Below are 23,112 nucleotides of genomic sequence, written 5' to 3'. Positions count from 1 at the left end.
GCAAGTAGAAGTCGACCGAGCATCCTGGCGGCTCGTGGATCATTAGTAGCGTGCCGCCTATAGTGGGGAAAAATTAGGGGTGTTACGTGCGAGCCGCATCGTGGCGCATGTGGGCGCATGCTGAGTCCTAATTCCGACGTAATTATCCGTTTCATCTTGTCATGCCCGTCCTCAATTAGACAAGGGTTACAGTCTCTCAGCGATTTATTTGGATGTATGTACAGTCTCTTCGTGTTAGGTTGGGAGGGGGGAGGGGGGAGACAAGGAATAGGTCCTCATGCACGTTACCTCCTTCGCCTACGACTATATATGGACCTGTCGTGGCAATGAACCGCCACAGGCAGCTACCCTTTGCCGACCTTGGAGGTTGGTTCATCCGCGATGTTGCGAGCACTGTCATGTCCCCTGAATGCAGATTTTCCTGCTGGATTCAGAACCCTACGGTCAGAGTTGCCGTTCTCGCCTTTGAGTCTCTAATAGCGGCCGCGACTATGTCCTGACCTGGGTCTGGAATCCAATGAATGAGCAATGCACCTATTACAGATTTCAGAGCTCTATCCTCTCTATAAATACATTCAATACAGCTCATCTACTGTCTTAATATGCTATTGATCTCTCCGGGTGGAAAATCAAAATGCCTAATCCCGCTATAAAATTCCCTTTCGAGATCTGGCAAATTGTTGTTTCTCATCTACCACCACGTGAATGGTTGAAACTACGCTCTACTAGCAAGGCGTTTCGAACATCAATTACAGAAACCCAAAGTAAGCAGGCAAATTTGTGGGCAAAAATTCTACCTAAGGAGCTTCCGGAGATGAAAACAGACCAAGGAGAAGTTATAGACCTGGTATTGGTAGGACGCATCAAAGATATAGGGAAAGCCGGCCAAAAGCCGTATATTTTTCTAGGAACTACTCCCTATGGAAAAAGACCACCAAATTGGAGGGGCATTTGTCACCTCATGGACGATATGAATCAGCAAGTTCAACATCATAACCGAACTGGAGCAGATCATGGGACGTTCTGTCTTAATACTGAGGGGTTTCTTAGTGCTATTAATTTACCACTCGACGGCTTTGTTCAGCTCTCAAATAAAGAGTCTCGCGATCTATTAGAGGGGGAGATATATGCCTTACGTTATAATACGCCCGGACTACATCGAATTAATGTCGAAACTAGGCCTGGCTTTATCAAAGGGTTTACAGAACTGATCATTCAGTTCGAAGACGCTTTTTTTAAGTTTGTAGATTTCGACCGGGAGTATAAAGCATAGAACAGCTTAGATAAATACTCTAGCCCAAACTCATCTTAGGCTATGGATAGTCCAGAAATCAGTTAGCGTTAGTCTTTCAGAAAGGATGTCCTATCAATTCTAGGGGCAAAAATAAGGTTAGGCTTTTGCCTACGGACTTAGTATTCCTTCGCCCTTTTGAGTGCGAGAAGGCAACCCCTGCCTGCCCTACCCTACAGGGCGACTAGTCCTCCGCCCTTTTTCTTACGAAGGAAACCCCTGCCCCTCCCACCCAATCACTATACCTACTATGCCTTTCACATAACCAAAGCCCCACTTCCCCTATATCGTACGCAATCTCCCGCGCATCCGTAACTACTTGTCGCTAAACGAGCACGAGCACGAGGCAGAGAAGCAAAAGAGCGCTAGGAAGAGTTTGTCCCCCGCCTTGGTTATATACGAGTCCCACGGATTCAGAAACCTATTCTACTATTATCTCGTTCCGCACTATGTCTTTCCGAACGTTACCGCCACAGCCACAGCCTCGTCCAGGCGCTCCGTCGCCTTTCCAGTTAGCAACACCTCCAGCCACGAGCTCCCCTCCTCCTTCCTGCCAGCCGCTTAAGGACGGTCCACTCCCGCTACGCTGCCGGGGAATAGAACGCTCGTTACCTTAGGGAGCTGGAACGAGGACTGGATCTCCGCGTCCGCGAGCCCCTCGAGGTGCGTTAGGAAGCCTGTATAGACGAGCCAGCGCTGCTTGTCCGCCCGCCCTGGGCCCGGGCCCTCGACGATAGCCGCCTTCGCGTCGGGATCACGGCCCGCTTGCCGTATGTCCTCCCGGAGCCCCTTAAAGACCTGCCTCTCCGGTGACGAGGGCGGAGGGCCGGTGGCGTCCACGCACGGCGCCGCGGTATCTAGGCCTAGCCGTGGCGGCCCCTCGTTAGTCTCGACCACAAAGTAGTCGATCCGCCCCCCGGCCGTGAAGTAGGTCTGCAAAACGCAGGGCGCCCAGAGCGGCGCTACTGTCTCCTCTCTTGTATAGTGCTCCGACGCCGTCCTCCTATGCCTTGGCATGTGGTCCCGCATCGTCTCGAGCCGCCTCGTCACAAAGTCGCATTGGCGGCTGTCGCATAGGCAGATATAGCCACTATACGTCGCTAGCCAGTCGATCGCCTGGCACGGTCTCCTCCGGTCGGGCCGTTGGCGCTGTAGCGTGTCTCGGTCCCGTAGGTCGAATCCCGAGACAGGGGTTGTCGGGAAATTGGGTGCGTCGTGGCTATGTCCTTATCCGACCTTGCCTATGATACTGGGCACGGCGTTATTGTATGCCGGCCGTGTAGGACGTGTATTGTCCCCGATAGCCGGTATACTAGAAAAGCCACTTCCGGAGAGAGCCGCACCGCCTACGCGGCGATCGACTCCAACTACTAGACATACTCACACAGTTCCGCCCGCGCCGGTACCTCCTCCGCCCTGCGGGGGTCCCCCCTTTGAAGCAAAGGGGCCCGGGTCATCACCGCTGATGTGATGGGAGGAGCGGTAGGCGTCGAGTCGGTCCGACACGACGCGTGTTATTATAGCTCCCTCTTGCTCTCTTGCTCTCTTACTCTCTTGCTCTCTTGCTCTCTTGCTCTCTTGCTCTCTTGCTCTGTCGCTCGCTCGCTTCGCTTACTTACCCACAGACGCATACCTTCCGTTCTATCGCCCCCTTTCATTTTCCCTTCTAGCTGCCCGCGCCCGTCCTCCTCGTCGTCGTCGTCGCCGTGGCCCCATTATTTCCTCTTCTAGGAAGGACCCCGGCTAAGAGCGGGCCAATCAGCGCCGACTTTTAGAAGTGAAACTTTCTCAAGTCAATACTTGAGTATGCGCGATGCCGATGTGTACCTGGTCTTCCCCTCGAGTCACTAAATTGTAGTACTTCTCTATGTCGTCCGTTCGGGAGAGGGCCATACAGAAAACAGGTTGAAGGATATCTTAGATGTAGTCTTGGTTCATCCCTCGCCGGAGGCTTGGTCTGAGCGAGCTTCCCTGGAGAGTTGAGGCAACTCGACGCGCTTTCAAAAGGCTGTGCGCTTTCCCAATCGTTGCCAAGGGGCCACAAATTGCCGGAATGCTCGACCGATATGCCTTCAAATGTCCTCCGCCGATTTCGACTTCCCGCAACAGCTGATCATGGCGAGACCCCAGTACGGCAAGAGACCGCGCGCACACAATTCGTGCAACTGTCATCTCCCAGAAAAGCCGAGTAGGCTGATCATCGAACCGCGTAGGGCCTCTAGCCTTTTCCAAGCGTTTGGAGATCATCTAGCAAAGATTTAGCTCACGAATCGTGCTCCGTCGACTCGATTTGCGGGGCAGCGCCCGTTCTTGTAGCGTTTACAGATCTGACTCGATTCACAAGGTAACGTTCCGCCAATGCTAACAAATCCTAGCAACGGAAATGCGACCGCGGGGATACGCTCTAGGACAGGACGGGCGAATCGCCACATGATGAAGATCGCCATGCTCCTATATCCGTCACGCGGCTACGGCCAGTCGGTGACTACTGATCTATGTATGGAACTACCCAACCGGGCTTTCCAGTTCGGCATACTATTCCGTGGTCTACTCCGTAGTGCTCGTTCCACTAGAGTCGCGCAGTAACTCGCCTTCCCCACCCACCTGGGCCCCCCTTTGGTGCGTGGATAGTGCACGAACCACTTCTCACCGAATGCTTGGCCTACGATGCTGAAACACTAGGGATACTGAGGCGACATTGACGGCAAGGTACCTGGTCTCTATTTTGATGGCCCGAATCCTGCCGAGTAGCCACGCGCGACGGACCGCTAGCTGATTTTCCCCAGCCGGCAAGTTGATCGTGCTGGCCGTCTGTCCATTGCCATGGCGCCAAGCTGGGGTCCTCGTTTCGCCATTGCATAAGTTGTAGACTGGTGCACGTCCATGACTCAATGGCAACATGTATGTAGCACCGACGATACTTCTGCAGGAGCCCCAAATCGCGCAGCCGAGACCCATTATGGGGAACAAAAGTGATCGCGCCATCTTTGTAAAATTAAAGGACATGCCTGACCGAGCCCGCGGCAACGATTGCCAACTCAAAGCCCATCATAATCCACCACGAAGGACCTCGCCAGACAATGGCTCGATGCATTATCTTTGAGTGGTCCGGGAAGCTGTACGTCCGTATTGACTGGAGTAGAAGACGGGAACGCGGGCGCGTATGGTAAATGTGATGCTGCTGCACCACATCATACAGTTGACGAGGACTTCAGACACCGAGGTATACGCATTTCTGCATGTGCTCTGCGTAGTCTGCTGTACATCGAGCCGAGCAGTGCCGGTTCGACTGTCTTGCTCCGCGAGCATTATAGCGATGCAAGCCCAGAACGGACGTTGGTAGCCGGTAAGTGTCGCGATATGCCGAGGGGAACGCTTGTTTGCGCTTGGGTTCAGCTCTCAACGACCACGCGAGAACAGACGAAAAGGTAGACCGAATATCTACGTTGTGGGACGACAAGACTGACTATTTATGGGAGTGCTTCCAAGCGCAGTTCTGATACTCCCCGTGCACAACCCGCCGTAGCTCCGCAGCTCGGAGCATGGCCGCACGCCCAGAGAAACGGAGCTAAGCATGATCTACCAGTTCAAGAGACTTTGGTGAGGACGGGCCCCAGATTGGCCGGATGAGAGGCAATACTGGCCATCCGCCAACGTATCGATACAGAAATTTGACGGGCATTTAGGGCCGACGCATCGCCATATTTAGTGAAAGTCCTCGCTATAGCACCGTGCTAGACCTTAAAGTCGTTCATGAATGTAAAAGTGGCATTCTTATGACTGCATATCGCCGTCACTATGGAACTTTCACCCGCGGAGTTGGCAAGTTTCTGCGGGCCGATCTGTCGAGAAATGCTCAGAAAGCTTGACTATCGCGGTGCCCCTGAGGTGCTGCCGGAATCAACCGAAGCTCTATTGCAGCGCATGACTGCAGAAGCCGCAGAGCTCGACGTTCCTCTCGGCACCCAAGTCTCCACAAAGGGGTTTGGCTTGGGTTTCGCCCTCGCTGTTGTGAGTGGGATAAGCTGTCTTCATTTCCTCTAGTAACATGAGCAGCTTGCCCATCCGCATCATCCGGTCGACATTCAAAGTTACATCGGACTGTTTACCTGGCTTGTGGTTCAGTACGATGACCTGGTAGGGCAGCAGAAGGCCAAGCTACAGGAGGCCACCGCCTTTCAAGAGCGTCTTCTCGCGGGCCAGAAGCAGAACGACCCCCTTCTCGAGGGTATCGCGACCCTTCTTCGACGAGCTCGTCAACACTTCGACGTAGTTCTGGCCAACATGCTACAGATCTCCGTGTTGAAGTTTCTTACGAGTAACCTCCTTGAGTGCCACCAGGGTTTCTGTAAGATGCAACAGACGCAAGCAGGTGTACAATTCCCCCAGTTCTTCCGCGACATGTCGGGCATGAACGTCGCCTATGCTGTATTCTGCTTCCCTGCAGCGCAATACCCTGACATCTCTTGTTTCCTCGAGGCCTTGCCGGACATCGCAAGGTTTATCGACATCTCCAACGATGTCTTGTCGTGAGTGGCCGGCCCCGCTTGCGAGACACGTCTAACACCTATAGCTTTTACAAAGAGGAGCTCGAGGGAGAGAAGCGCAACTACATCCGCAACTGCATGGAAGTTGCCGACCGGGGGGCGTACGACATCCTGCAGAGAACTTCCGAAGAGGTGGCAGCAACGGTGCATCGCGTCAACGAAGTTCTTGGGAAACAGCCCATCTATGCTCAATCCTGGGCAAGTTTCTTGCGGGGGTACATAGCAATGCACACCTGCACCAATCGGTACAAGCTCGTGCAGCTCGGCTTGGGCGAGGACAATCCGCTTCCATCATATGCAGGCAAGTTTAGGGACTGCTTGAAAGGCTCAGAATGCATAAAGCGCAGTGACAGTGACCCATAGACGCCATATCTAGGAACCCTTAGAGTTGTCCGATCAATGCGAACATATTATCCGCCGCTTGAAGCTTTTTGGCCAGACGTGCGTCTACCAGATAAGGGTCTAAGCGCGCGAATTCACCGTGGGTGTCTTCCCAAGTACATCCAAATCACTCGCAGAGGGCCAGACGTTGACAACGCATACGGGTGCCTTGGATAGTATGGATGTAGCATCAAGTTGGGACGAGGACTAGTAGCAGCATTTGAGGATAAAAACACCGCTCAAGTCTTCCGCGAAACTATGACCTACCATAGCCACGCGAGTAAAATCGCGGTAATAGTACCAGGAATCAGGATAAATACGAAAAGGCCTCGCACTAACCGTATGGTCTGATCCGGAGCCGGCAGGTCGCGAATTGGGTGGAAGAGATAGACGTTCTCGACCCAAGAGAGCCAGCGATACGACTCAGGAGGAAGCTCCGCATTTGTCCAGGAGAGTTGGCGGACGAGCTTGTTCAGCTTGCGCCAGGGCCGCCGGAAGGAGAATGATGCTAGCCTCTCGCGTGACGTTTGAGGCGTATCAGGGCAGCCCAGGAGATCGGTAGTGCACATTGACACGATGTGTCCGGATAGGAAGACGTCATGTTTGAACGCCCGAATGCGCACGAGGAGCTTGGGAGACGTGCCAATCTAGACCCATATCCCCAACGGCAGCTTGCGGCCGCGCACGGGCCGGCGGCGGCAGGTTCTAGCCAGCTTCGGGGTGGCATATTATGTGCCTCATGTGCTGTACTAAATGAGCCATATGCCAGCAACTAGGAAGCGAACTCGCGAACCTGATACCAGTACTGGGCTCTGACCTTGAGTTCTTGTATAACGCGAAGCCTCTATCCTCAGGCTACGGACCGCTACACCTTTATCTCGGCCTTGTGGAACACGGAGGCAACATAATAAAGTTCCCTAGCACCTTAGAGTACCTTTTGCGACTAAATGTATTAGAAAAAGAAAAGCAATCCGGAAATATTATACACGACCTTACGAAAAGATTATTCACGATCTCAGAGGTTCTCAATATCGGCATTGGGAGCACAAAAGTCCTATACGGCAAGTCAAGCATGGAAATATATGATACCACTATACAATACAATATCCATCATGTCTATGTCGCGAGAGATCAGATTGTAGACGGTCTTTTCTCTCACATGATATTTGAAGGAACGCGAACAATGAACCCAGTCTAGTTTTCAAGTCATCAAGATCACAATTTGAGCATGCAGTATAGTGACAGTGAATGAGTCGATGGCCGTGAAGTCAGTCGCGGGGTCGGGTAGGCACAGGCTGTGAACAAGCTTATTTAGGCTAGTTCGTTTTGGCTTAGAGATACCATGCTTCTCGCCAAGGTGTCGTGAAACGCGGTCCCTATCCGCCTTGAGCGCGACGCCGCAGGGCCTGCACAGGATAGCACGCTCCCCTGGCAAGTCATGTAAGTAGAATCGAGGCTCGTAAGCCTTTCGACTTGCTTTAGGGTCAGAGGGTCGATAATCATCGCTGCGTGCGTTCGACTCGTATAGTATTATCTTAATATAAGGATAAACGGCCTCGAGCTTTTCTACTGACTAGAGTATGGTGCCACATGCGGCTGCTCGCTCGGCCAGACGGTGCAGCGAAGGTCGGCAGTACGCCCAGGCAAAACCCAGAACTGCGGCGAGGGCAATCACTTTGTCCGCAGCCATAGGTATGCTTGTTGACCGACTCGACATTCTAGAATAAGGCACTGAAGCTGCTTCCACCAAGGGAAAGTGATCCTCCAGAGCTAGCCTGGTCCCAAAGCTAGTTCCAAGACAGTCTTTAGCATGCTCTTTCGCTGTTAGCACAAGTATAAACGCGTGTGAGCCCTCCTCCACTCGCCTGCAACTTACACAACTGCTCTCAGACCGTAGCTGTCCTGTATCCGAAAGCGAACGTTGGCATCGAGATCTTGAGATGCGCCGTCGTTATCGACACTCATTTGTGCTAGACTAGAGCAGTTCTGTCTCTTGATTCGCATAGACGTGCTATGAAAAGGCCAAAGTCATAAGCCAAGTGAAAGAAGCAACCCAATTCCTACTCCATGTAGACCGCGGGGTCTAAGCATCCTGTGAAGCCCTAATCGGATGCCTTAGGACTGTTCATGTACATGTCTGCCTCAGATTGTATCATGGCCATTTGCTCCTCACTCCACGTCGGAGATGGTGGACAGCTATCCTCCCAATCAGAAGAACTGTAGCCAAGACTCCGCATTTGTGCTCGCCGTGTCGCTCGTCGCTGCTCTCGTTCAGCTCTGCGTGTGCTCTCCTCCTCCTGCATACGCCTTTCATAACGAGGTCTCCAACAAGTGACGCACAGTTTTGTACTCGTATGGTCGTCCTCATTCGCCTTTAGACCAAACCGATTGCAATTCTCGCAGATAATATAAGGGACGCCCTGAATATCAATGTGGTTCCCCCTGACGTATCGTACCCGAGGATTTCTGCCTTCGCAATCTGCTAGACCACACTCGACGCAGAATCGTTTCATGCTCTCACGGCCAAACCTGCCCCTTTTTTTTCTCAATTGCGGATCTGCGAAACGGTCTACTGATCTGAGTCGAAGGCAGTCATAGCAGCCGTATAGGTCTTTGGTCTCAGCTGATGTTGATAACTCGGCGTCCTGAAGCTCTTCCGGAGATAACTTGGGTATGACATTATTGAAGTAGGTCGAGGTTACCTTAAGACATATGCGGTCCATGGGACTTAGATAAGATAAAATCTTAAGATGTATCTCCCCAGGCAGATTAGCAAGTAAGGATGCGTCGCACATGCTGGGAGTGCTTGAAAATAGAGGCCAAGGCCATGGATTGCTCTGTTTAAGACTTGGAGCGGGGAAAGTTTATATCGTGTAAACAATGTAACGCCACGGCATATAGTTATAGTAATATCGCTTTGTGACGTCGAGCCGCAGCTATGACCACCAGCCACACCTCGGTGCGGCTGGGTGCATGCTCGAGCCCCGAACCCCCTGCTCCTTAAGGTTCACCTGTCAGAAACGGAACACCGAGAAGAGTGAAGAGGTGCACAATTGTCTGCGATAGCTATTAGGTAGCCACGTCTTCGTAGCTCGTCGCGGCAAGGTAGGGGGCACACTGTGACTGTATTAATCTCTGAGGAGCTCTCAGGCCAATTCGGCCAGCACCTAAGAATATCTATCGGTCTCGCTTAGTCATATAGTGGCCACACGCCGCCACATGCCCTAGACCTAGTGGAGCAACTGCCGCTGGCCCGAAGCTCAGCCGGATCTTCCCAGCCGCCCAGGCTCACACTGGTCTCACTTTGCGCTGTGCTTGACAGGCGTCCTCTACCCCTTCGCTCCGAACGGGAGTCTATCACCTCTTTAACTTCGAACTCCTCACCTCCATCAACCTCTACGGGCGGTGGCGGAGGATGTTTCTGTCCTGGCAGGGGATCGTCCGTAGCAGGCCTTAGCAGGTTCGTATAAAAGACTGGTTGTATCCTCATAGTAGCGGGTAGGTCGAGCTTGTAAGCGTGTGGGGCTCAAGACACTCGTTCTGCACGCGCTCGCCCGTCGAATTAATGTCGTTAGAGTGGTCCAAGAGGGCTGCAATGCGGCACCGCCGACGTGAGTGGCGGTGGTAAGGTCGCTGCACCGTACTGCCAACACATGAGTGGATATTCTGACGCGAGAAACTCCATTCTCTCAATCAGAATCTGGGCCGCCATGTTGAACATGGGTGCGGATGTATACTACGGTGCCTCCGGATCTGATACGTCGCTCAGACTTTTCTCTCAATCGTTCAATAGAATACGCGGATCTTCTGAATATTGTCACTTGAAACGATCACCCGCTGTTGTTGTTACGACCCAACATGCGACCGCATGTGCCACAGCAGAAGGACCCATTTTTTGCACCAATCATAACAGGCTCAACATTCATGCGCCATGATCCGGCTCATCTCACTCGTTCAATGAGCCGCATGATCCAACACCGATCATGTACCAACATCAATGATCCCACACAGATCATCTAGACATCACAATGATCCCATTATACATAGGAAGCTACGCCTCGTCATCGTCAGTCTCTACCTAGCTCCCCAGCTATCAATACAATAGTCAACTCTTAGACTACTATCTCCGCACATCGACTGTGACCCGACCGCTCAAGTCAACGACATCCTAGTGTACTCAGTTCATAAACTGACTTCTGCTCTGACTACCCGGTAGCCAGACCAGACCCGAACGTCACACCCTAAGGTTAGAATAGTAAGGGGAAACCCTATAAGTGTCACGGGCGTCTCTCTGAACAGGTGGACGGGGAAAGTATTCGGATCTATTGCTACGGATAGGCACTCTCCACGTGCATAGGAAGAACTGAAGTCATTATACACGATATTTCGGATGATAATACGATGTCCGATGTTCTTAATATCGGCCTTGGGAAAACGAAAGTCTTGTTCGGCAAATCAGGTACTAAACTATACGACGCTACTATAAACTATAAGATCGAGGCAGGTCAGCCCGAAGATACATTTACTTACCCTACTATCCGACTTCAAGATACGGGAATCAATTATATATGTTCTCTGGAAAGTTACATGCCCCAGAATCCTAAGTCCCCGTGCTCTTGAGGGGCAATTCCTTTCCAATATCAATCACAGCAGTTATTTGGGCCTTACGGAGCAGTGTTCCGTATAGCTAGACAATTCCGCCCAGATATAGCCGCTTCCGACGAACGGACCTATTCTGACTACGAGGATTAGCTAGGGTTAGCTGGATAAGCAGGGGTGAGCTTCCTGCCCGTTCTGTGTCGAGCTAATACGGCGTTGCTCGAAGCTTCTAGGGTAGGTTGTTGTCACCTTCCGCCGGGTGACGTGGGCAAGCGCACCTGACGTCACGCAACCGCAGGCTTCAGTACTAGGTCAAAGGGCGTTAAATTCTCCAATTCGTAAAAAATTATGGAAGAAAAGTATCTGCAACTTGCAAACACTGGCCCTTGGATCGTTGCGGATCGAGTCGCGACATCCGATTCCATCCAAGGCAACTTGTGTTGTGTCCGACGTTTTGGCTCCCGCATTGGCTCGGTTGCCCGGCAACCCATGCGCGCTGCGGCACCACGACACGACTTTACTGTCCATCGGCAGGCCATTTTGCGACGACGCAATGTAACAAACGATAAATGGTTCACTGCCGCCTCGAAATCGAAGACACAGAAACCAATTGAGGACGGGCAATGATCGGATACGACAGGTCTGAGCGGACCATCGACAAGCAACGCTGGATTTGCGACTGGATTGACGAGGCCAGCGGCCTCGCCGTACCACCACCGACCGAAGACATCACGCACACTCCGACCGTGACGAACAAGACATCGCGGCCTCGGTCTTCTAGCATACAGGAAATCGGGCACCCGCCGAAGCGCTCGAAGACCAATCACTTGCCCACCCCGCCCCCGGGAAGCATGTCCGACGCATCGGGGAGTCGCAAACGCCAGTCCGACGTCGTGGACGACGACAGTAGGTACCAGGACCTCACGAGACAACGGTAGCTGACGCGGAGCAGTCTTCACCACTCCGAAAGTGAAGGTAACGACCTATAAGCGACCGCGGTCGAATAGTCCGAAGAAAAGGAGCCAGCCCTCCTCGAAGCTCAACCTGTCCATTCTCGAGAAGCCAATTTACGAGGAAGCCCTCAGGGCCGACAACCTACCTCCAGACGTGGCGCATCTTCGGGCACAACTGGCAGATCAATGGCGAAGCGGGACCACGATATCTGATACGGACAAGAGGCTTGATGTGCTGCGTGACATCGTGGCAGACGCAGCGGAGGCGTCAAAGTATCTCGCCCACGAGTCGTCATGGAATAACCTGGTCCATACACCCCTACTGCGCCTGATATTCAAAACCACGAAGCCCCTGCCGTCTGAGGAGGAACCGTTGCGCCAACAAGGATCGTTTGCGCGCGCCAGACTTGTGCCGGCGATGACGGCCACCATCTCGGGCGAGTATATACCACGCAAGAAACGACCCCAGCCCCCCAGACGACCGACGGACACTACCTCCGGCTCCGTTTCCGCCTCGGACTCAGTGGACTCTGCATCGCTTGCATGCTCAGTCTCTGTGGACGAGTCTGTCGCATCTGCCCTCGAGGACCCGGACGTGGTCGAGATCCACTCACGCAGCCACAGTAAGAAGGTGGACTACGTGCTGGTCATTGACGCGCCGGTCCATACGCAGCTGGGAGAATGGCTGCAGTATATCGCAACAGCAGAGACATTCGACACAGACCGGCTCGCCCACATCAATCAGACGCGCTACGGACCGCTCACCACGGCTCCCATTGCTTGCTCGATCGAGACTAAGTCTGAGAGTGCGAGGACAGGTGGATTGACGCAATTGGGTCTGTGGGTTGCCGCATGGCACAAAAAGATGCATGCCATACAGGACTTCCTGTCGACGGACCTCGCGAGGCGACCGAACGCTCACGACAGGATTCCCTCCAGCCTCCTTATCCAGGTCGTTGATCACGATTGGACTCTGTTCTTCGCCTGCGACAACGCCTCTGCCATCACTTTGCATGGGCCTACGAAGATTGGGTCAACAACTAGCCTCGAAGAGGCACGGGCTCTCGTGGCATCACTTGAGGTGATCAAGGCATGGATGGAGACGACCTTTCGTGAGGAGATGCAGAGCTGGGTTGTTTGGTGATTGTGAAACTGTATCTACGCTTGGGCGGTGGTTAGTACACGCCAGACGTGCTCAGAGCGCTGTGCTCAAGTTCGCCCAGATGTCTTGGGCCATCCTGATCGCATTCAGGGCACCATGTTGCCAGCCAGATTGAGCGTTGCCATGTGCAATAGACACTGTTGCCTCAACCTGTGAGATATCGAGACGATGCCACTCTTCCGTAGTGAAGTCCGGTTTGGAAACGTTCGTCGCGAGGTGTGGAGTCTCTTGTCAAAGGCTTTGAGCATTTCTCATTAATAGGGACAAAAACGAGTGTCCGCTTTCCTGTGATGATAAAGCTCGCAATAAGGGTCGAAATGGGCGCTCATAGCGGCGGCCGCGGACAAAGAGAGCGTGCGGGACGACAGAAAAAGATCCCTTGTCGATCCCTTGCAATGATACGAACAAAGGTGTTGGAGTGCCGTCCACGTAGGTATTTCTCTTTGCTCGGAATAAGCAAGGATAAAGATAGATATATCTTTGTCGGTTGACTCGCGGTGCTGTACTACATCTAGATAAAACCACTTTTGGAAGCCTTTGAACATTCAATCTTCTCGTCTGTTGTGGTGTTGGACGCACCTAATCTTTCTTAACACCCTTCACTTGAGATCATGCCTTTCCAAACTCGAGCCCAGCGAGAATCCGGCAAGCAACAGCGGATCCGCGACTGGACTATAGCTACCGCTACGATGGCCGAGCATCCGCCGATCGAGGCCATGCAAGTCAGCCAAGAGACCAACTCGAAGCGGCGGCACGCATTATCCTCGATGTCAGAATCTGGGCGCCCCGTTAAGTGCGCGCGCATATCTACAGTACTGCTCGAGACACCATTACTAGAGGATTTGTCGGACGCTCAGACGTTAGAAGAGGACGGTGAGTCCCGCGCCCGCGCAACCTTATTGGTAAGTTCGCTAACGGAAATTATAGTATCCGTCACGCCCCAGCTGAAGATCGAGGCTAATCTTAACCCTAAACGACCACGGTCGCTTCGTCCTAAGAAGGAGCAAGCCCCCTCGAAGCTGAAACTCATGATCCTTGAAAAACCGGTATACGAGGCAAGCCTAGGGAACAACGTGAGTAAGTCCCTCCCCCCAGACGTGGCGCCATTGCATAGGCAGCTATCGGGGCAATGGTTCGGGTCGAGGAGCCTTCCCGACTCAGACCATTGGCTTGAAGAACTACACGAGATTGTACTCTGCGCGAATGAGGCCCAGAGACTGCTAGCCCACGAGCTGTCCTGGAATAACCTAGTACACACACCCTTATTACGTCTTGTCTTCAACGCAAGGACTCAAACTACAGAGGAAAACGAGGCCGAGGAAGAACGGCTACGACAAGCAGTTGAACCGACACAATGGCGGACTAAACGACTAGCGCGCGCTAGACTGGTCCCGACGATGACGGCCACCATCTCTGGCGAATACATCCCGCGCGTGAGGCAGCCGAAGCCTCCGAGACACCCGACAGATAGTACGTCCCCGAGCAGCTCCGTCACGTCCGGCCCCCTCGCCTGCTCAGTATCCGCCGCGTCGGCCGGCACCGACGACTTCGTCGAGGTCAATTCGCGAAGCCGCAGCAGGAAGGTGGATTACGTGTTGGCGATCGACTGTGCCGCGACCACGTAGCTTCCCTCTTATGATATTTTCTTCTATTGATTTTGCTTTTTATTAACCCTGAGACGCGCCTGCTACCCGTGACGCGTCTTAATTAAAACCCATGCTAAATTATGGGGCCTTGGCTTTCCCACCCAATTAGATTAACCCAACGTCAATGCATTTGACCGTAATTTGCATTTGACCCCCTGCTTTCATTAGCGCGAAATCGTTTACTATGGAGGTTTTCAATGAGTTTGACTCAAGTGCATCGTCGCATTATGTCAGGCAGGGGTGTCCTCTTGGATAGAAAAAGGGGATGGAACTAGATGGTCTTTAGGGCTTAATACGGCACTATTCTTAACAATACCTAATCCCACAAGCCTAACCACCCTTGCAATATGCCCTATCTTTATTATTCAAAAACAGTGGGTCTCTTTTATCGTAATACCGCTTGCATTCAGGGTCCCAACGGCGGATGGAGCTGTCGTTACGGCATAGATCACGATGGTCCCGGATCTCAATATCTGGGTAGAACCGCTTAGCCATGTGAAAGAATGCTCCATGAATCCCAAATAATTCCTCAAATTGCCATTGCTCTGGGCTTGGTTTTTCAAGCCACGGGAAAGATGGATGCTGAGGCATACGACCGCCCGTATAGAACATTTCCTCTATTTTGGTATCATTAAGTCGAACTGCGACGTCGACACAGTCAACATCTTCACCTATTGTTACTTCTTCGGTTCTTAGAGTGTATCTGACGGTAGCGTCGTATAGTTTGGTGCTTGATCTGCCGTATAGAACTTTTGTTTTCCCTACCCCAATATGAAGAATTTCCGAGATTGTGAGATTTTCTTCCCCAAGGTCGTGTATTATAACCTCTGTTCTTTGTTTTTGTAAAAATATATTTTGACGTTGGAGGGACTTTAACATGCTAGATTGTGGTACTGAATAACCGTAGCGAGACGTTTTAATTCCAAGGTATAGGTGTAGCGGTCCGTACTCAGGCGGTATTTTTTCCGCGTTATACAAGAACTCTAGGTCAGAGCCTAGGACCACGAGGTCGTGAAATGATCCATACTCTTCCTTCAATAGACTCCAAATATCCTCGCTCCAGCTTCTTGGCTTAATTATACTACACCAGACTCTTGCATGTTGAACCTCCTCTTGCGTATCTGTCAGAGGTGGATGAAACTGAAAATGCGGTGCAGCTAAGGTTACCCTAGCTCTTTCTATTACGCTGAGTTGCTTCGCAATCATATTTTTCACCTCTTGTGGAATTCTCTGCAACAGGTTTTTAGGCATAGCTAAGTGACAAGAAGGGTTATACTTCTATAGTAAAATGACCATAGATTGCTTTGTTCTTATATACTTATCTCTCTAGCAACCGGTCTAAAACGGGAAAGGAGTAGTACAAAGTGAAGTCTAAGAATAGCCTTAAGAACCTCCTACACACAGTACTACAGAATACAGACTACGGACCTGTAGGCTATTACGGCAGGGTCAGCGCGGCTTGTTAGAACTCATCAAGTGGATTCATATACATACAGATCCGGACCACAGCTCCAAAATCAGACAGAGTACAGGGATAGAACGATTCCTGCCATTATTGGCTGCAAAGGTCGTTCTCTTTATAGATTCTACTTTTTAAACCTAATCGTAGTCTTTGAAGGTCTGGTCGCACTCTTTTATAATAAGCCTAGTGACTTTTGTTTCCCGTTTCTAAGCTAGTAATGACACTTGTTGCGCAGCGCGCTGAGTTTTCGTAAAGATTAATAAATCCTTGCGCTTAAGGTGCTTTAATATTAGATGCCATATCTTAGTTAGAAAGGTTATACCTAAGTTTATCGATAGTAGTTTAGAATACGATATCTAGCGCCTATTACGTTCACTTAAAAGGCAGATCTATTATCTTAATGTAAGGCCACGAACCCGTTTTGAATATCGTGGTCCCTGTAGCTATAATAGCCATAGCTATTTTTGGAGGTATATTTCTATACTTGTTGTTATATGCAGAACTATAGCGATGACTGAGACGGGAAATGGCCTTGTGTAATAAATATAGACCTAGAAAAGCGGAAACAGAATTAAAGCTACTTGCTGTCATAGCTTGGCACGCGGGTGTATTCGTAGGTTGATACCGCTGCGTCAACGAGCAAAAGACTATAACTTGAAGTCCCCGACTTCATACTGCATTCTTATATATGTAATTCTTTCAGGTAGGACTCTAGATGTGACGTTCAGGGCTGATTTGATATAGGGAAGGTAGATCAAGGGTCGGTGTTGACGAGCGGTGCGGGTCACAGTCGATGTGTGGTGAAGTATCACTACAGTAAACATACACAAAAAGACTAATTTGTAGTAAAGGAAGGTTAATAATCTACCTCCTAGCCGAAAAGTAGACTTAGTCTGCGAACTTGTAAAAGTGAATAGCAGTCGGTAGATAGCATAAAATCAAGGGGTAAGTATTTCATGAAAAGGTAATGAGTTATATATCCTATAGCGGGGGGGCTCAAAGGAAGAACACAATAAGATAGATAATTGGGCGGGGTAAATAGGGCATCGCTTTTGGGCGGTAAAAAGATGATACTAGTCACTCTATAGTGTACGAAGCTATTATATAGCTATCGCAAACTATGTGCACGTCTTCACTCCTCTCTATATTCTGTTTCTGATAAGTATTCTATTGACCTGAAGGCGGTTGACCTACTAATCTAATGACCACGAACTTAACTTTCAAATGAAATATGTATCGACCTAATCGAGCTGCCTCTAAGTAGCACCCCTAGTTTGGACCATGAGCTTAGGGCGCCCCGGACTAGAGATATGACAATAGGTATTAAGAATGAGATTGCTAATTTGACTCAAGTGCATCGTCGCATTAATGTCAGGGGGAATATTAATAGAGCGCTTTATCGTGGGGAGAGCGAGCAATACGAAGTAGAAGACTAAGAAATCGTTTATATAAGGTAGAGGGCGGAGGGTATAAGAAGAGTATATAGAGGGAAGCTACCAGTGGATTCTGCTTTTGATTTAAAAAGGCGGAAGGATATATACGTTAGGATTGGTAGGGTTGCGATAGGTGGAGACTTCAACGAAAGCGTGCGGTGCTCAAGCACGAAAGTATGCGGAGCGCAGGCACGAGCGCAGGCACGGGGCCGGCCATTTCACCTCTGGGGGCGAACGTATGCGGTGCGCAGGCACGAGCGCAGGCACGGGGCCGGCCATTTCACCTCTGGGGGCGAAAGTATGCGGTGCGCAGGCACGAGCGCAGGCACGAGCGCAGGCACGGGGCCGGCCATTTCACCCCTGGGGGCGAAAGTATGCGGTACGAGAGCAGGCACGGGGCCATTTCAACCCTAGGGGCGAAAGTGTGCGGTACGAGAGCCTGGGGGCGAGATATAGACTATTTTTACTAGAATATAGAGGTAATACGGAGGGAAAAAAAGACTATCGAGATTCTCTTAGCCCTAACCTGATAGCCCAACACGTTTTTGCCCCTACAATCCTTTCGGCTACATGTAGTTGTTCGCCCTAATAGAGCGACTTAACAACCTCTATGATTTCTGAAATCTTCTTGGAAGTAATTTCCTTGGTCGGTCTACAAGAGCTATTGATAAAAGCTCTGCGCCTTGATATCTATTAGACTTTTGATCATTACTAGACATCAACTAGGACCTTACCATATACGTGGCTTGTATCTTTCTTTAAGGCAGCCACTCATGCTTTATAGAGAGTTCTTCTGACGCCATTGGAGCTCCTCGTACCTGTCTCGAAAGCTTCATTTGACCAGGCAAGGGGAAAAATACCAGCTCGGTTTTGTCTACGTCGACGGAGAATCCGCTACCACAAACTTCTGGTTTGTGCGATTCCATTGCCTGCCGACTCTCATAACGCAATAAGTACAGATTTCTGTTCGTCTTCAGCTCTTTACAATCTATAAAAATGAGAGTCCCCGTCTCTAGGATGCCGCTGAGGTTCAACGTAAAGTCTTGACACTCCATGTCAAGAGTCGATAAAGATACTTTTCCGGTTAATGAAGATAGAAGTTTCTGTGGGTCTAAACCCTGAACAAGCTTGTCTCCTCCTCCAACCGGCAATAAAGCCCAGGTCGCCTTGCGATCGAATGTGCCATTAGGAGACGGGTAGAATGGGCCAACCAACACGAGCTCGAATCCCTTTTCTCGTACATCTGTAGCCCATGTACTGCCTTTCTTAAATATCTGGTTCCACGCGTTGCCTTGCACCCTTTCAATGGCACGTTTCGTGTCTACCGAGCTTTCGAAAACTTTATTTCTCAAGCTATCCAAGCTATCGACGAGGGGCAGATGTTCAACGATTCTGAGTAAGATATCAAACGGAAGATTCCAAAAAGTCATTACATAATGAGCATTAGGCTGTGACTACTTGGAACAAGAACGCCGGCTTGCGGCAGTATTTGTATTGAAGTTATGGGCAACCGATCATCATCCAATATCCGTCAGGGCTCAGCTATACAAAATATAGATATTCAGACCGTTTAATTGCTACAGTGAGGTCCAAAACGAGTGTCCGCTTTCCTGTGGCACAATGAATTATAAGAACGGCTATTTCTGGACGCAGTGGAGACATACAGTGCGAGCAGGGACCGGACTCACGAGTGCAAGGTAGCCGTCACATTTGCAAAGGCTGCCGCCCTGCGGTGCCTACTATGTGCACCCCACCATACAAGCTTCACTTACCCCTCTAAAATTCACGTGATTCTAGTACATAGTATAACTAACCATGGCTAAGCCTTGCACTCTCGTCAGGACTAATGGTGCCTCCTTGGCAAAAGCTTCGGAACCAATGAATACTACAGTACGCGGTGGCCTAGACTATAACAGAAGCTATAAGCTAGCTACTAAGAGGATAGACAAAGTCAATCTCAGCAAATCCGTAATCAAATTTGGAGCTGGCTAACCCAGTCGTCCAAAGTAGAAATAGAAGCCTTCGTATGTGAGTGATTTAAGCCCAGCTTATGTTGTCTTAGACGGACGCATTCGCGCATTAATTGAGTAGCTTCCAATACCATTCCCATACGCTGCCAAGTGTGGGCGAGGTTGTTCATGCTTGTCAGCGTGTCGGGATGGTCTGCCCCAAGCTTCGTCTTGCTCGTCTCTATCACCAAATGTCGACGCTAGGTTGGCCATGCTTATTAGCGTGTTGGCATGGTCCGCCCCGAGCTTCGTCTTGCGAGTCTCCATCACCTGCACGTCAAGCGTCTCTGCCTCCTCCCATCGGCCCTGGTTCCTGTATGTCGAGGCCAGGTTGGCCATGCTTGTCAGCGTGGAGGGATGGTCCGCCCCAAGCTTCGTCTTGCGAGTCTCCATCACCTGCACCTCAAGCCTTTCTTTTTCCTTTTTTTTTCCTTTTTTAGTTTTCCTCTCTTCTTCTCTTCTTCCAAAAACCTTCACCAGGCCGCCCGCTACGATAGATGTAGGGGGTGCCTTCCCTGTACAGGCAATCTCCCGCCCCACACCTAGATCTAACCGGCCAATCAGCCTTAACCCAGATCTCTCGTTTCGCTTGAACGGAATCTCCCTGCCGTCCGCCACGCCGCCCATGTACCGCCACCACCCAGTCCGGCCCGCCGTGGTACCGGCCACCGTCTCTCGTTTCCCGGAAACGAGCGCGGCGCATAAGGGGTAGGGTGATTTTATTATCACTCAATGCTTGATTGCTTGTCCTTGTTCTTGAGGAATCATTCAGCCCTTATGTATCCAGGCCGTCTCCAAAGTTCTACGAATAGAGTTTACGCTAGGACTTTCCCAATCACCATGCATTGTCTGACAATATGTGAAGCTTTCGACGCAATCGTGAGGACTAGAGGTGTGGGGTAGTTGGGTCGAAGTCGGCCTCTCGCAAAGGTGTGCCGGCGTGGGTGCCCTGCAGCTCTTAAAACCATTTCGTCTTTTACAGTAATATTGCATTAAATAAAAGCAGGCTAGGCAGATCTGTCGGATAGGATATGGCTGGAATCAGTGTGGCTAAGATATGGTGGCGTGCATCCCTGAATGATTTTGTAGGGGGCTTGCAGCCTGAGGGATTTGGGCAGACACATACATACAACAAAATACAACACATGCATGCCTTGTGACAAGATCTGCCTACCTGACGAACAGACCAAGCCTGTGGACCCGGACCGAGAGATCTTGGCACAGGCGGTTGCCCCCGCAACCAGACGTGGGGGGACCCATAAGTCAATTCCGCGTCCGAGTCCTCGGACCGTTTCGCTTTCGTCATTCTTCGTGCGAGTGCAGGTTCTTCCTTTCCCCTTTCCTTCTGGCCGCTCCGACGATTCTCTATCCTCACTATCACAAGCCCTTTATCGACATTCATGTCGCCTGCATACGACATCGACGCTTGGCTTCGCTGCCTCCCCCAAACCTTACCGTCAGCCACTACTACCACCACCAACGACTCTGCGCCCAAGACTGTTTGCAACCGAGCCCTCGACACGAGCCCCCGTCGTCACGGGCGCGGACTGTCCGTGTCCGATGACGAGAGCAAGAACAAGAGCAGAAATAAACGAAGACGCCTCGACATGCCCTCGCCGCCCCCGACTGTTCGCGGATTGAGCGCAGGCGGCCACGCTGCCGATGACAACCTCTCCATTCGTACCCACGACGAATCCTCGATATCGACGAAGCGCAAACATGCCGACAAAGACAATGTCCAGGGCGCTGGTGGCGAGGACGAGGACGAGGACGAGGACGAGGAAGACGACATGGGACGCGCCGACTTGACAACACCGAGGGCGCCACGCCCAAGTCAGGGCGCTGGGCATCGCACCTCTGCCTCTGCCACCGGCTCTCCATGCAAGAGGTCGCGCGCCTCGGCAACCGACCTGAGCAGCGCCAGCAGTGTCAGCGGTAGCAGCATCGTGTCGGGCGAGTCAGGTCGCTCTCGCAAGTCGCAGTCGCCCCAGAAACAAGCGACCATCCTCAACATCTTCAGCGACAATCCGATTCGACACAACGAACTCCACGAGCTCATGGAGCTGGAATCGCTGCCGTCTGATCTCGAGCAGCTCCTAGGTCTCCTCTTGACCGTCCAGGAGGGGAGAAGCGTCCTGTCGAACCTCGATCGACTCGAACTCAGCGCTAAGATTCGAGGTAGTGCACTCTCCAAGAGGTGGCTCGATGATGCCCGTCACTTCGACGATGGGAGGCCACAGTATGGACCAACGCCCCCTCCCCAGCAAGTGCAGAAGCTCGTTGGGAGGGCGGGGGATTGCTGGAAGAGGAATTGCGAGGAAGCAGTTTGGAATCTCGAAGTCCACCAAAGCGTGCTCTGCATGGCGCTACGCCCAGATCATGATGTGGGTAATGGTGATGATAATGATGATCTTGACCATCTCGTCAGGTTCACTGGCTGGTAAGCTTTTCTTCCAGATCATACACGTCCCAGACGAGTCGACGGCTGACATTCTACGCCAGCACGACCGCCCCCATCTTGCCCGACTACACCGACCAGGACTCCGAAGTCAAGGTCAATCTCAAAGTCGACTTCTGCATCTTCGTCAATCCTACCAAGGACACAAGCGCTCCCATGCAACCCACAATCCAAGCCCTGCAGCGAAGACTGCCTGGCGCATCCGTCAATCACAGCAGCAGCTTCTCCCTCAAAGGCTTCCCCCTAGCCGTCTGCATCGAAACTAAGAGATCGGAAGCAGGCAGGCTCAGCGCCGTCAACCAGCTCGGCGTCTGGCAGCGCTCGCACTTCGCCTTTCTCCGCCGTCTACGGGATGAAGCCCGACGCCTCGCCACCTCTGCGGGTCAGACGCTGCCGCCGAGGCTCGACGCACTGCCTAGGTGGCTACCGGGTCTTGTTGTGCTGGGACACACGTGGCACTTTGTCCCCGCTACCATGGATGACGGACCGCGAGGCGTGACGACGTGGTTTGGTACGGAGGCATTTGGTGGCACGACGTCTGTTCTTGAGACGTATAAGGTGGTGCTTGCTCTGCAAGTCGTGCGGGCTTGGGTCGAGGAAACGTTCTGGCCTTGGCTGCGCGAGCTGATGGTTCACATTCAGCAGCTTTCTGACAAGATGGCGACCTCGTCACAGTCGCAAGGGGGAGCAGGGTGAGGCGAAGTATAGGTGGATGAGAATCCAGTCAGAACCAAGACTCGCCGCTATCCTCATCAGCGCCTTGCCAACGCTGAAGCTCCCATGACGACGAGCGTTGGGCATGCCATCCGTAATGGGCACATCAACTCATGCAGGATGGAGATTAGATGCGTCAGGGATAGCATGTCGTGGTGCCGGTGAATAGTTGCCCCCCTAGCCTAGGTCATCGGGCGCAATAGACTCTGTGTGTGTGTCTGTGTACTGTATTTTATTGTTTGTAATTGGTGTGTGTTTTGCTGTTAAATCCAGTTGCGGACACACAGATGCTTTGGAGATCGAGTAAGATTCAGAGGTAGTAGGGCCTTATCTTATGAGAGGAGAATAAAATAAAATGATTGAATAGGAGAAGTAGGCGTCTCTTTTTCGCAGGAAAAAGTGCAAGGGACTAGTAGGCGGTAGGGCCCCGGGTGGGTAGCGCTGCCGATGCCGCGAT

The 23,112-nt window shown here is 51.6% G+C and overlaps 12 protein-coding genes across 12 annotated transcripts; 5 read left to right on the top strand and 7 right to left on the bottom strand.

The window, feature by feature from the left end:
- Window positions 1-609: 609 nt before the first annotated feature.
- F5Z01DRAFT_669126 (uncharacterized protein) lies at window positions 610-1,389 on the top strand. The gene has a single exon (XM_046264402.1). The coding sequence runs from the start codon at window positions 635-637 to the stop codon at window positions 1,271-1,273; it is 639 nt and encodes a 212-aa protein (XP_046113396.1). The 5' UTR covers window positions 610-634; the 3' UTR covers window positions 1,274-1,389.
- Window positions 1,390-1,852: 463 nt separating this feature from the next.
- Window positions 1,853-2,374, bottom strand: F5Z01DRAFT_631666 (uncharacterized protein; the record flags this gene model as incomplete). Its single annotated transcript, XM_046261806.1, has 1 exon — window positions 1,853-2,374. A coding segment is annotated over one exon (522 nt), but the record flags the coding sequence as incomplete, so codon positions are not given.
- Window positions 2,375-3,737: 1,363 nt separating this feature from the next.
- F5Z01DRAFT_495960 (uncharacterized protein) lies at window positions 3,738-4,399 on the bottom strand. The gene has a single exon (XM_046260240.1). It carries the CDS (start codon window positions 4,295-4,297, stop codon window positions 3,938-3,940), a length of 360 nt encoding a protein of 119 aa, XP_046113394.1. The 5' UTR covers window positions 4,298-4,399; the 3' UTR covers window positions 3,738-3,937.
- A 627-nt stretch (window positions 4,400-5,026) lies between these two features.
- F5Z01DRAFT_669121 (longiborneol synthase) lies at window positions 5,027-6,403 on the top strand. The gene is made up of 3 exons (XM_046264401.1): window positions 5,027-5,302; window positions 5,348-5,820; window positions 5,865-6,403. The coding sequence occupies exons 1-3, from the start codon at window positions 5,090-5,092 to the stop codon at window positions 6,199-6,201; spliced, it is 1,023 nt and encodes a 340-aa protein (XP_046113393.1). The 5' UTR covers window positions 5,027-5,089; the 3' UTR covers window positions 6,202-6,403.
- Window positions 6,404-8,321: 1,918 nt separating this feature from the next.
- On the bottom strand, window positions 8,322-9,014 carry F5Z01DRAFT_631659 (uncharacterized protein; the record flags this gene model as incomplete). The annotated part of the gene is made up of 1 exon (XM_046261804.1): window positions 8,322-9,014. The coding sequence occupies one exon, from the start codon at window positions 9,012-9,014 to the stop codon at window positions 8,322-8,324; it is 693 nt and encodes a 230-aa protein (XP_046113392.1).
- Window positions 9,015-9,352: 338 nt separating this feature from the next.
- On the bottom strand, window positions 9,353-10,023 carry F5Z01DRAFT_669115 (uncharacterized protein). The gene has a single exon (XM_046264400.1). It carries the CDS (start codon window positions 9,707-9,709, stop codon window positions 9,410-9,412), a length of 300 nt encoding a protein of 99 aa, XP_046113391.1. The 5' UTR covers window positions 9,710-10,023; the 3' UTR covers window positions 9,353-9,409.
- Window positions 10,024-12,507: 2,484 nt separating this feature from the next.
- Window positions 12,508-12,888, top strand: F5Z01DRAFT_596430 (uncharacterized protein; the record flags this gene model as incomplete). Its single annotated transcript, XM_046260737.1, has 1 exon — window positions 12,508-12,888. A coding segment is annotated over one exon (381 nt), but the record flags the coding sequence as incomplete, so codon positions are not given.
- A 734-nt stretch (window positions 12,889-13,622) lies between these two features.
- Window positions 13,623-14,558, top strand: F5Z01DRAFT_678645 (uncharacterized protein; the record flags this gene model as incomplete). Its single annotated transcript, XM_046265462.1, has 3 exons — window positions 13,623-13,806; window positions 13,861-14,010; window positions 14,236-14,558. The coding sequence occupies 3 exons, from the start codon at window positions 13,623-13,625 to the stop codon at window positions 14,556-14,558; spliced, it is 657 nt and encodes a 218-aa protein (XP_046113389.1).
- Window positions 14,559-15,506: 948 nt separating this feature from the next.
- F5Z01DRAFT_602318 (uncharacterized protein) lies at window positions 15,507-15,830 on the bottom strand (the record flags this gene model as incomplete). The annotated part of the gene is made up of 1 exon (XM_046260756.1): window positions 15,507-15,830. A coding segment is annotated over one exon (324 nt), but the record flags the coding sequence as incomplete, so codon positions are not given.
- A 2,176-nt stretch (window positions 15,831-18,006) lies between these two features.
- Window positions 18,007-18,974, bottom strand: F5Z01DRAFT_495883 (uncharacterized protein). The gene is made up of 2 exons (XM_046260239.1): window positions 18,209-18,974; window positions 18,007-18,156 (listed from the first exon to the last, which is right to left on the bottom strand). Exon 1 carries the CDS (start codon window positions 18,902-18,904, stop codon window positions 18,233-18,235), a length of 672 nt encoding a protein of 223 aa, XP_046113387.1. The 5' UTR covers window positions 18,905-18,974; the 3' UTR covers window positions 18,007-18,156; window positions 18,209-18,232.
- A 367-nt stretch (window positions 18,975-19,341) lies between these two features.
- F5Z01DRAFT_669110 (uncharacterized protein) lies at window positions 19,342-19,627 on the bottom strand. The gene is made up of 2 exons (XM_046264399.1): window positions 19,420-19,627; window positions 19,342-19,364 (listed from the first exon to the last, which is right to left on the bottom strand). The coding sequence occupies exon 1, from the start codon at window positions 19,612-19,614 to the stop codon at window positions 19,447-19,449; it is 168 nt and encodes a 55-aa protein (XP_046113386.1). The 5' UTR covers window positions 19,615-19,627; the 3' UTR covers window positions 19,342-19,364; window positions 19,420-19,446.
- Window positions 19,628-21,273: 1,646 nt separating this feature from the next.
- Window positions 21,274-22,637, top strand: F5Z01DRAFT_631669 (uncharacterized protein; the record flags this gene model as incomplete). The annotated part of the gene is made up of 2 exons (XM_046261807.1): window positions 21,274-21,867; window positions 21,957-22,637. 2 exons carry the CDS (start codon window positions 21,274-21,276, stop codon window positions 22,635-22,637), a joined length of 1,275 nt encoding a protein of 424 aa, XP_046113385.1.
- Window positions 22,638-23,112: the final 475 nt, after the last annotated feature.

The sequence above is a fragment of the Emericellopsis atlantica genome, assembly GCF_019669845.1.
Source record: "Emericellopsis atlantica unplaced genomic scaffold F5Z01scaffold_66, whole genome shotgun sequence".
NCBI lineage: Eukaryota > Fungi > Ascomycota > Sordariomycetes > Hypocreales > Bionectriaceae > Emericellopsis > Emericellopsis atlantica.
Note: the sequence above shows the minus strand (reverse complement) of the source record. Positions and strands in the feature narration are given on the sequence as shown.

Coding starts and splice junctions, on each gene's coding strand:
- F5Z01DRAFT_669115 (XM_046264400.1), bottom strand. CDS start 9,709: ATGAGGATACAACCAGTCTTTTATACGAACCTGCTAAGGCCTGCTACG.
- F5Z01DRAFT_495960 (XM_046260240.1), bottom strand. CDS start 4,297: ATGTCCTTTAATTTTACAAAGATGGCGCGATCACTTTTGTTCCCCATA.
- F5Z01DRAFT_669110 (XM_046264399.1), bottom strand. CDS start 19,614: ATGAACAACCTCGCCCACACTTGGCAGCGTATGGGAATGGTATTGGAA.
- F5Z01DRAFT_669126 (XM_046264402.1), top strand. CDS start 635: ATGCCTAATCCCGCTATAAAATTCCCTTTCGAGATCTGGCAAATTGTT.
- F5Z01DRAFT_495883 (XM_046260239.1), bottom strand. CDS start 18,904: ATGACTTTTTGGAATCTTCCGTTTGATATCTTACTCAGAATCGTTGAA.
- F5Z01DRAFT_669121 (XM_046264401.1), top strand. CDS start 5,090: ATGGAACTTTCACCCGCGGAGTTGGCAAGTTTCTGCGGGCCGATCTGT. Junction 5,303..5,347: donor TGGGTTTCGCCCTCGCTGTT/GTGAGTGGGATA, acceptor TAACATGAGCAG/CTTGCCCATCCGCATCATCC. Junction 5,821..5,864: donor ATCTCCAACGATGTCTTGTC/GTGAGTGGCCGG, acceptor TAACACCTATAG/CTTTTACAAAGAGGAGCTCG.